General features: G+C 47.7%; 2 protein-coding genes across 2 annotated transcripts; both read left to right on the forward strand.

Annotated features, from left to right (window-relative positions):
- The first annotated feature begins 777 nt into the window (after positions 1 to 777).
- Positions 778 to 3,868, forward strand: LOC123130367 (protein At-4/1). Its single transcript, XM_044550281.1, has 8 exons — positions 778 to 959; positions 1,638 to 1,743; positions 1,888 to 1,943; positions 2,562 to 2,639; positions 2,710 to 2,783; positions 2,902 to 3,035; positions 3,127 to 3,222; positions 3,374 to 3,868. Exons 1-8 carry the CDS (start codon positions 873 to 875, stop codon positions 3,523 to 3,525), a joined length of 783 nt encoding a protein of 260 aa, XP_044406216.1. The 5' UTR covers positions 778 to 872; the 3' UTR covers positions 3,526 to 3,868.
- A 423-nt stretch (positions 3,869 to 4,291) lies between these two features.
- LOC123130368 (serrate RNA effector molecule) lies at positions 4,292 to 10,046 on the forward strand. Its single transcript, XM_044550282.1, has 12 exons — positions 4,292 to 5,085; positions 5,176 to 5,225; positions 6,133 to 6,187; positions 6,382 to 6,456; positions 6,563 to 6,637; positions 6,725 to 6,772; positions 7,084 to 7,152; positions 7,244 to 8,056; positions 8,151 to 8,199; positions 8,896 to 9,020; positions 9,124 to 9,291; positions 9,655 to 10,046. The coding sequence occupies exons 1-12, from the start codon at positions 4,397 to 4,399 to the stop codon at positions 9,713 to 9,715; spliced, it is 2,277 nt and encodes a 758-aa protein (XP_044406217.1). The 5' UTR covers positions 4,292 to 4,396; the 3' UTR covers positions 9,716 to 10,046.
- Positions 10,047 to 11,257: the final 1,211 nt, after the last annotated feature.

An 11,257-nucleotide genomic window follows, 5' to 3' on the forward strand; every position in this document is an offset into this window, starting at 1 on the left:
CCCTAGTTAAGTTTCATTTTCTTTTAGTTTTTCACCCTGGATGCATGCTCTGTAGGCTTTGGGGGTATATATATGGCCGATGATGTTTCTTCTTGTACAAGACTCTGTTTTCTTACATGAAAATGGGGTCCAAAAGCTCCTTTGATTGAAAATTTTACACCACATGAAAACCTCTTTAATGGCAAGATTAAAAAAACAAAATTAGAATAAAGGAGGGTTCCAAGGTTATTACCCACCTGAATATTGTATGGTGGAACTTTTTACCAATGTAATATTTTTTTAGAGAATGTCACTCTTTATTGGTCACAAAAATTCACTACAAAGAGTTCCTCGAATAAGTTACATTGCACAGGATAAAATCATAAGTAGCACACAATTGAGGAGAATGTTTTGGTGCACAAGTTTTTTAGGTGTATGTAAAAATTTGTGGCGATATGACATCGTAGGGGCTCTGGACAAGAAAACAGAGTTTCAAGAAAGGTTTAGAATTTTTGGTTTTGGAACATTGATTTTGCTTTTTGTGTCCCGAGCTCCTCCTATGTCACATTGTCATAATCTTTGCACGCCCACAGAAAATTTCCTTATTTTAATTTACTGCTCATCCAGGAGCAGATGTTCTCGTGTCCAGCTATGTATTTTCGCACATAATTGCGCTAATGTATGAGCCGTGACATTCGACAATCAATTTGACACCACAAAAGAAATCCATTCACCCCTAAAAGAAATCCATTTGGGTCTGTTTATAATTTTTACTTTCGTCAGAGGGGTTAGTGTAAGGCTTGGTTAATTTTCATTTTCGCCGGCGCGTCCCACCACCACCCACGACCAGAGCAAGAGCAACGCGGGGAGCCCAGGACAGGTGACGCGCGGCGATGGCGGCGGCTGCGGCGGCGGCGACGACGGCGGCGGGGGACGGGGAGCTGGAGTCGCTGCTCCGGAACTTCCATCGCTTCTCCCAGGTCAGTAGCCCCGCACCGCGGCATCCCACCCTACCACCGTCCCGCTCCCGCTGGTTCGCGCCTCGCTTGCACCCCGTCCGTCTCGGATTTTGGGGTTGGATCAACGCCACGTTCAGGTGCCGAAGAGCTCGAGCCGTCGCAGCAATCTCCGAACCTTCCGGGGGAACGCCAACACACATACGCTCAGGTGTTAGACGAAATGCCTACGAGATGGAGAACGCCGAATAGATTGTCTCCGACGGCATTGGGGGAATCGAGAGCATTTTGCGTCTTTGATGGTAGCAGCTTCCCTTCCCGTATGGTTGCATTTTTGGCCAATGCTGCGGATTGTGCTAGCTGATTGGTTATGCCGAGGAGCGTCTCGTCCCATTGACATGGAGAGATGCTGCTGTGCGGGGAAATTTCCACAGTAGTTCAACTCCAGCGCTCGATTCTCCGTCGAACCCACTGCAAATTATTCCTGGATTGAGATGCTATTTCAATTCCTAAGTCCCCAATAAATTCTGTGGGGCAGGAGAGACTGATTTTGCAAATTCTGCTGCTTCCAGAACTCAAGTGTTGCCACTGACTTCTAATCTAACAGTTTTCATTGCCTAAGAAAAAATGATCTGTATCCAAGTATTTATTTCCTGTGCTGTGTTGATCTTCTGTTGTTTACTGGCTCTTTATTCTGAACAGGGGTATAAAGATGCACTAGCTGAGGTCCAGGCTTTAAGAGTGAGCTGCAGTTCTGAATCCAAGAAGCGTGAAGCTCTTGAGTCGCATATAACAGATCTCAAGAAAGGTTTAACTGAAATTCCAGCATTCTTCCACAATCCAGTCCAGCTTTTTTTTTTTGCTTTCCTGTTAATGTAAATCATGTAACAGGTGATAATTTCCATTGCTTGCTGAGGTTGGAAGAAGCATTGAGTTTTTTTCTGTTGCGCAGATAATGAGCGGTTAAGGAGGCTGTACACTGAAACTTTATTCAAGTTCACCAACCAGGTAGTTTGCTACTTGCTGTAATGCTATGTGCAGTTACAATGCTACGCAACTGTCTGCTTTCCAAGGCTGGTGAATTTATAATACTATAAGATGATGAAATAACTAAATTAGTTTTCATCGTCAGTCGTCAACTAGTGGATGTAGATGAAATCTGTTAAGTTGATGGTCTTAGCTCGAGACTGTTTGCTGTCCTTTACACTTGTGAGATTGAGTTCATGGGAGGACTATAATTCTTGTGGATATTCTGGTCCATTCTATTAACTTATGAATTGTACAATTTTTTTTTGACGCGTCAACGGCGGGCTTACGCCTGCCTGAACCTTTATTGCGATCGTGAAGGTGTTACAAAGTGCTCAGCATCAGAAGTACATGGGGTCAGAGGGAGAGAAAAACAGAGAAAAGGTACATAGTGCTGGAGGCTACAATCTCGCAGCTAAGAGGAACAACGTGGATGCCCAGCCACGAATTGTACAATTTGGTCTGATTGTTTTCCTGTTTGTGCTTGAAAGCTGACAATATATGAAGTTTAACTATAGGGCAAGGTACTAGGTTTTAATATGCAATAAAATCATGCCCATCAAAATATGGACTATTTCTGATATGATTGATTTTATTCAGATTAAATATCACACAGAAGCTCAAGGTCTGAAGGAAGAATTAGGAAAAGCAAATAGCAGATTGCTATCCATGGAAGAGGTAGTTAACTGCTTCCAAGCATCCAGTTAATCCATAAAATCAATCTAACATGAATCTTATATTCAAACAGGAGCATAAGAGGGAGATCGAACAACTTAAGCATGACAATGAAATGAATTGCAATGCCCTGGAGAGCAAACTCAGGTAAAGAAACGTTCCATGGGAGGTGACATATTACTGTAGCGAGAAGCTGGGGATTCAGATCAAATCATCCTGTTGATTGTTTTGTGAAAACTGAAGAGCTAACTTCCGCTGCAACCAGCTGTGCTCTTGTTCAGCAAGCTGCTGATGAGGCTGCAATAAAACAACTCAAGTTGGACCTGGGTGCTCATAAAGCTCACATCGACATGCTAGGTAGCAAGTTGGAGCAGGTCACTGCTGAAGTACATATGAAGTGTAATGCTCTAAACTTGCGTTCCGTGCTGATCCCTTGGATCATCGTCTCTTATCTCTGATAATGTAAACACCCCCTTTGCTCCTGTTACAGATAAAAACGATATCCAGGATTTGCACGATGTAATCATGGTGGAACAAGAGGAGAAAGACGACACGCAAAGGAAGCTTAAAACTGCAGAAAATGAGCGTAAGTGTAATCTGGACTGGTGGGCCAAATAAACAAGTGTTTTTGTCAACCGTGCAGATTTAAACAGTTTTGGGTTGCCCGTTCACGCTTTCTTGTGCCAGTTAACCTAACCACTTCTTGACAGCAATTTGATCTTCTTTTTTTGATCCAGTGAGGATTCTCAAGATGAAGCATGCAGAGCAGCAAAGGGACTCCGTCTCGGTCCAGCACGTGGAGTCGCTGAAGCAGAAGGTCATGAAGCTCCGGAAGGAAAACGAGTCGCTGAAGCGGAGGCTGGCGAGCTCCGAACTCGATTGCTCATGAGAGCCGGCACCGCTCCCGCCGTCAGGTTCCGAACCCTTCGTCGCCATCAAACTCAAGTAGCTTCCCTCCCCAATCCCCATGTACAGTCACATGCACCATATCTCGCCATCAGTGATTCTCTCGTGTTGAGACGAGAAACAGTACCATATGGTCACACAATCAGGGGTTACACAGTAAGACTACTGATTACCGGATGAAATGTATGCTCTGGAATGCAGAGGAGAGCTTTTCTGCATGTATGTATAGTCCATACTGTAACATTCATGGCATTCACTGTGTAGGCCTCTTGCCCTTCATATTTTGAGAACTGGTAGAGACGACGGGGTGTTTTCTGTTCAGATTAGATGGTGATGATAAATACAGTGCATACAAGTGACTGTATATGCTGGAGTACAATGCGATCCCTCCATTGACTCCAGCCGATTTCCTCCTGCCTCTTGATGTGTTCCCTGGATCGGCGTTATGGCATCCGATATCGCAAATCGTTTTTCTGGCAGCGTTTGGTGCCTACTTCAGCATGGCTGGTTCGTTTTGCCCTGTGCTCTGGAAGCATCGAACAAGCAGGCCCAATGCAATTTCTGCCACCGGGCCCAGCCCAGGCCCGTTAGCCCGACGCGGCCCGCACGAAATCCACCCCAGACGCTACAGCCTGGCACCCCTCCGCGGCGCACGGCGTGGTGTGCTGTGACGCTGTGTGCGTGATCACCCCTGCCGTTTCTGCAGCTTTTTCCCTCCCCCGCTCTCTCTCTCACCCACTTCTTCTTCCCCACGCCTCTCCTCTCCGCCTGCTAAACCTCGGCCGCCGCGCCGTCCGGCCGTACCGGTCACAGCCCGAACCCCTCGCGAGGCGTCTCCCCGTGCTCCCGCGCCAATGTGGCCTACGTGGGACGCCCCGCGCTCTCCTGGAGACCAGCCCGTCCGCCCGCTCTTCGCCGCGCCGCCCGGCGATCGCCACGCGCGGCCCGGGCCCGCGCGCTCGTGGGCCGACCAAGCCGACGCCGACGCCGACGACGACCCTCCGCTCCCGCCGCCCCCGCCGCTCGGCTCCTCCCGCCCCGTGCGCCTCGTCGACGCCATCGCCTCCCGCTCGGAGGGCGCCGCGCAGGCCCAGGCGCAGGCGCTCCCTCCCCCTCCCCCGCTCGGCTCGTCCCGCCCCGAGCGCGTCGCCGGCCACCGCATGGACGCCGACTCGCCGCGCAGCGATGGGAGGAGCTCCAGCCCCGGAGGCGGCCAGGGCGCGCGGCGCCGCTCGCGCTCGCCACGCCAACGCGGGAAGCCGTCGCCGGAGCGCGTGCACGTGCCGCTCCCGCCACCTCCCCCCGTCGGCTCCTCCCGCCCCGTGCGCGTCACCTACCGCTTGGAGAGCGACTCGTCGCGCTCCTCCAGGAGCTCCAGCCCCGCAGAAATCATGGGCCCGCCGCGGCGGAGGTCGCCTTCGCGATCAAACGACGGGAAGAGGCGGCACCGCTCCCCGCCGAGGAGGTCGCCGTCTCCCGACCCGCCCAAGCGGCCTCGAAGGGACGATGGGGCTGGCCGACGCAGCCCACCGCGCGGCGGGAGGTGAGGCTTCGGGACTTGTGCCCTTCCGCGCCGTGCCGTTCTAAGCTAACCTCTGTGTTTCTGGGCGTGCCTGGCCGGCGCTTGGTGTAGGTACGAGCGCGGCGGAGACGGTGGCAGGTTCGCCGGGCATCGCGCTCCAGGTGAGCCGACTCTGATGAGCTTTCACGTCTTGGTCGCATGCATTTCCAACCTGATTCGCTCTGTCTCTGTCTGTGACAAGTTCGCGTGATCGGCGAAACAGAGTTTTGAGGGTTCTCGGCCTGTGGGTTGTTTTGAGATAGTGAAGCGATAGCTTGGCCTGGTCGAGACTAAGCTGTCAGACCTTGCTGATCCACCTTCACCTCGAAACATGTGGGTTTGATTTGAGGTCAATGAAAAACTTGTTTGCCATCTGTCATTCTTGTGCCCAAACACTTGTAACTATCATGTGTGATTTGGCTGTCAGTTGAGCTGCTCGCTCTTGGAGCACTCACCTACGGCCTTCGATCTCAAGCACGTGACCTGAAAGGCTTGTGAGGGTTTAAGCTTTTCTCGTGTTTGATAATCCGTATGTGGGCAATGTGATGGTGTTGTACATTTTGTCAGCTCCTCAGTCTCGTGCACTATGCACACTATGGTGTTGTAATGCATGATGCTGTACAGTTTGTACACCATGCACAGTATCTATTTTATAACTTATAAGCTGTTCCTCAGAAAAGAATTTACAACTAAAGCTTGACTTGTGGGCTTCCTAGGTTGAACAACTGCTCCCATCAATCAAGTGTATGCTAGTTACTAGTTCATAAGCGTTTGACAAGTTGGAGTCAACATCACTAATTTTGTTAGTGCCCTTTAGGAAAAGGAAAATGGAAGACTTGTGGTGTCAGCATGATATGCTCTATTACTTCTAGGCTTACCACTAGTCTCGAACATCTACAATTCTTAGTATCAAGCATGTGAATTAATCTGTTCTACTACCAGCCTGCTTATGCAGAAGGAAACAACAGCTAGTGTTAGCACACAAGCTTCATGCGTTTTCACATCATGTATTACTTGCTTGTATTTCAGATGGGCCTAACTCTGGCTATGGTGCTTCCAGTAAGGTTCAAGATATAACCCAAAGGTATAGAAATTGTTGCCTTATAACGGATAGGTTTGATCTGCTTAGTATGTTATAATGTTAGTTCCTAAGTTCTCAAGCCATGTGTATATTGTTTATCTTTTTCTTTCTCTTGGGTTACTTCTGTTTCCATTTTGAATCCCTGATAGGCGATACTTGCACTGCATGTGACTATATATGATTCTGAATATTTTCAGAAAAGGATTAATGACGTACAAACAGTTTATCCTAGCTCTTGAAGATGATGTTTCACCAGCTGAAGCTGAGAGCAGGTAATCAACAGAATCGAACAGAAGTTTACTTTGAGCTATTGGTACTAGAACCACTTTCAGTTGAGAACCACCTAATTGGCTGATTAAACCTTCCATGGTTAACAAGGTACCAAGAATACAAGACAGCATACATTACTACACAGAAACATGCCTATTTTGATCTCCATAAGGATGATACTAGGTATGTTAAAATGTTTTCATCTAGAGGTGTTAGCTTTACGCTCTCAAGGAACTAATGGTTTGTTCTTTCATTTGACTGTAATTGCAGGTTGAAAGAGAAGTACCACCCAACAAGCTTATTATCTGTTATTGAAAGGTGAAACACTTGCTACCTCTCTTTCTGAAAATAGTTTGCTTACTGTCACAAATTTTGGTACTCCGATCTGTGTTGAGTACCACCAAAAATGATTGTAACACTTCATGACTAGATGAAACAGTTGTATGTGTTATTTTTATGTATGCTTTCTACTCCCTCCGTAAACTAATATAAGAGCGTTTAGATCACTATTTTAGTGTTCTAAATACTCTTATATTAGTTTACAGAGGGAGTACTTATTTTTAGTTGAGCTTTTCTTGTTGGTAGTTGAGTTTTGCTGATCATTGGCATGTCTTATTTTGTTAACTCAGGAGGAATGAGTTTTGCAAGGCTGCAGCGAAGAGTTTAATTCTTGATTTGCGAAGTGGAACTTTGGACCTGTGAGATGCATCTCTAATCCTATCTAATTTTGTCTTATATATATTGCACAATTTTGCCAGTTTTGCTGATATCCTTATTGTCTTGGTCCAGTGGTCCTGGAATGATTGCTGATGGATCAAGCAAATCAGGGAATGTCAACTATGGAAGCTCTGGGAATGGTGAAGATTATGGCAACAAGAGAAGAAAGAATGGAAGAGGTCCCCCAAAAGAACCTGGACCACTTTCGACTGCTCCGAAAGCTCATCCAGTCAGTTCAAAGTATCGACGAATTCAAGCTGACATAGATCAAACTCTAGCTTTAGTGCGAAAGCTTGACATGGAAAAGGGTATTGTTGGAAACATTCTGTCAATTGGTGGTGATCATGGCAAGCCAGATGATGACAGATCACATGTTGGATCCGCAGGGCCTTTAGTCATTATCCGGAGCTTAACTACTGTCAAGGGCCTTGATGGTGTTGAGCTCCTTGACACTCTCCTTACCTACTTATGGCGTGTCCATGGTGTTGATTACTATGGCATGTCTGAGAGGAGAAACGCAACTGGTTTTCGTCATGTGAGAGCTGACAACAAAATTGCTGATGCGTTTAACATCAGTGCTGCTGATTGGGAGAAAAAACTGGATTCCTTCTGGCACGAAAGACTGGTGAATGGCGAGGATCCTCTAGTTGTATTGACTGCCAAGGACAAAATTGATACAGCAACTGTTGAAGCTCTGACACCTTATGTCAAGAAAATTGTGGATGAGAATTATGGCTATAAGTATGGGTGTGGAGCCATGGGGTGTGCAAAAGTTTTCCATGCTCCTGAGTTTGTTCACAAGCATCTAAAGCTCAAGCATCCTGACTTGGTCTCTGTGTTAACTTTGGGAGTCCAAGATGATATCTATTTCCAAAATTACATGAAGTATGTTTCAGTATAATCAGATTAAACTAAAGCTAAAACAATTTTCAAACGTGTTAAAAGGTGATGTTTCTCATGTAATTTCTTTTGGGTGCAGTGATCCAAATGCCCCAGGTGGAAAGCCAGTTATGCAGCAATCTGAACAAGTAAGAATCTTTGCATCATTTAGTTATTTAGTGGCCTGGTACATTTAGCTATCTATTCAGACTTTCTTGGAATACATACAAGAAATTAGGACAGGTGCTGTTCATAGATACTCCCTCCATTCCAAAATTTCTAGGTTTATCCTAAGTCAAACTTCCTTAAGTTTGATCAAGTTTATACAAAATTTTACGAGTTTGACTTAGGACAAACCTATAACTTCAAATATCTTGGAAAGGAGGAAGTAAGAAATAAAGTACTCCCTCGTCCCATAATGTAAGACATTTTTTGACACTAGTGTAGTGTCAAAAAGCGTCTTACATTATGGGACGGAGGGAGTAGCTACTTATTCCTGCATACCATTGTGTTGTCAAAATAGCAAAAGGTCAATGTAAAAGAGAAGATTGCCTCCCATGTCTGGTTACCTGAAGTTTACTTGTAACCAGTTTTTACCAGAAAATGTTAACAATTAGTTATTCTTATGGTTTATGAAGTTTACATATTACTTCCTGCAAATTTTTAATTTCTTGTATCTTGTGATAGTATTCAAGTTTCATCACAACCCCGGTGACCTTTTTGCTTGTGTTTTGCATTGCCATTTTCGCCTTCATTGAAATTGCACGCAAATCAGTAGTCATGTTTATTGAAATGATAAAGCTGCAGTGTTACAATTTTTTTTATACCCCATGTCCTATATGCAGGACAGCGGCAGAATGAGAAGAATAGCAGATGAGCAGGCATTAGGCGCTTTTGATGAGCAGGGTTCAAATGCCCCACTTATCCCTGACGCCCCTCCAACACTACTAATCCCTGTGCCTGGTGCTGGGTAGGTTATGTTATGCTGATAGACTATTAATTCACTTGTTTTCTTTTTACGAAAAGGCATATGAAGTGCAGGCAGAGTGCTAACATTGGTTGCCTTGTTTTAGCCTATTGGGACCATTTGTTCCTATGCCACCAGATATGGCTGTTCAAATGATGCGAGAGCAAAGACCCCCAAGACCGAATGGTGCTCAGCGTAGGAAGAAACCTTTGATGCCTGAACCAATGATGCCCATGTATCCGCATTTTCCGCTTGATCCTCGTCCCTTGCGAAGGTCAGTGATACTCCTCTAGTTTCCTGTACTTTCTCAAGGATTAGATAAGCAAGATTCCAAAATCTTTATTGAGGTGCTTTGTGTTACATGTAACGGCTCTTTTGTTGCTATGCTGAATTTTATCTTCAGCCCTTGTATGTTTGTATACTTAACAACCGACCATTCTTCATTTAGCAGAATTTGTACTCTCTACTAGTTTGGCATCATGCATTTTTATTGAGGCTGGGGAGTTGTCATCACTCTGTTGTATTTCTCACTCTTGTGGAAGCAATTTCTTCTGTAAAAATAATATTGAATCTATTTCCACTCTGCACTTGTCCGTTCCATGAGTATCGCATAACCTGTTTTCGATCCTGCTTGCAGGTACAATGATCTTGATGCTCCTGAGGAAGAAGTCACTGCCATTGACTACAGAAGCGTGTAGGGCGTCTCCATTTACCCACTCTAATCCGCTGATGACCCACATAGCGAATGTGCTCCAGCAAATTGCTCGCTGTTGCCGTGGCAATGGCAACGACAGACAGGGAATGGGATTTATGAAGTCCTGGCGGACGTATGATGCCTCGTCATTTTCTGCAACACCCCCGCTCCTCAAAATAGAAGTATTTTAATGTGATTTATCGCCCGTGCTTGTTGGAATGCGCCGAATCAGAAGCTGGAAAATCAGTATGATCCATCCGACCGCTCGTATTCACAGTTGGAGTATGGAGAACTTCTATGTTTGTTTGTACTTTGTAGGCATTTGTTTGTGGTTTGTGCTGCCTCTTTGTTGATGTGGTTATTTTCTCCGACGAAAAGGTGATGATACCTAAACAGCGTCTCATATTTACATTCCGGGCTCAAACAGCCAAACGACACCGTGTGGTCAAGTATTTGCCTTTGCAAACAGCCAGGCTCCCTTCGTAAGAAAAGCATCTTTGCAGGCAAAAAGACACTTCTTCTTCGGTACAACCCCCTTAAACACAACAACGACTGAGATCGCACCCTACCCCTTCATTAAAAAGGGTAGGATCGTCCCAGCACATAAAAAGCCGCCGCCCGCGCGACGGGGCTGTACCCACCCGCGCGACGGGGTTGTACCCGCGTGACGGGGCTGTACGCCGACTACCTGTACATGCGTCCGTCCACGTACGTACGAGGACGAGCAAAGAAAAAAAACGACGCGACCTGTCGAGCGATGTACTCGTGGCGACGTGGAGAAAAAAAAACGACGCGACCTGTCGAGCGACGTACTCGTGGCGACGTGGCGTCGGCTGGACGAAAAAAACAAAAATAACACGACGCGACGTGTGTGGACGGGGCGTTGTGTGCCTTCTAAGCGACGGTCAAGGGCGGTTCCCGACGCGGCCGCCGGCCCGATGCGCCATTAATGCCGGCGTTAAGCCGGGCGTCGGTCACCTACCGGACGGCCTCCCCCACCCACCGACGCTTGCCTTTAAAACGCCGCTCGTCGCCCCGTCTGCCTCCCCCACTCCACTCGGCGTGCCTCGACCCGCTCACCCCACCCACCGTTTTGCTCCACCGCCGACGAGCTCCCTTTCCCGGTGGCCTCCATGGCGTCCGACGGCGGCGGTAGCTCGTGGCCGACGAGCCTGGGCACGCCGGAGACAGACGAGCTCATCCGTCTCGGGATGATGGTGTCGCCGGGTTGTCGTCTGCCTCGCGCGTTCCACATCACCGCCGACGGGTACCCGACGAGGGGGCCCAGCGCGACGCCGGACGAGCTCCGCCAACACGAGGGCGGACGGTGGAACATTGTCGGCCGCGCGAGATTTTGGAAGGGTAAGAACTACTGGGCCGTCGTCGCGCAGGCTCGTCGGGAGTTGCGGACGGGCGGCTCGTCGTCGGGCCCGGGCGGTTCGTCGTTTGCCGCGCGCGGCTCGTCTTCCGCCCCGCGCCGGCCCTGCCGTCCCCCTCCGACGGCCGCACCGTCTCCGAGCTCATCCCGCCGTCCGGTTCCCGCCAT

This window comes from Triticum aestivum, chromosome 6A (assembly GCF_018294505.1).
Source record: "Triticum aestivum cultivar Chinese Spring chromosome 6A, IWGSC CS RefSeq v2.1, whole genome shotgun sequence".
Taxonomy (NCBI): Eukaryota; Viridiplantae; Streptophyta; class Magnoliopsida; order Poales; family Poaceae; genus Triticum; species Triticum aestivum.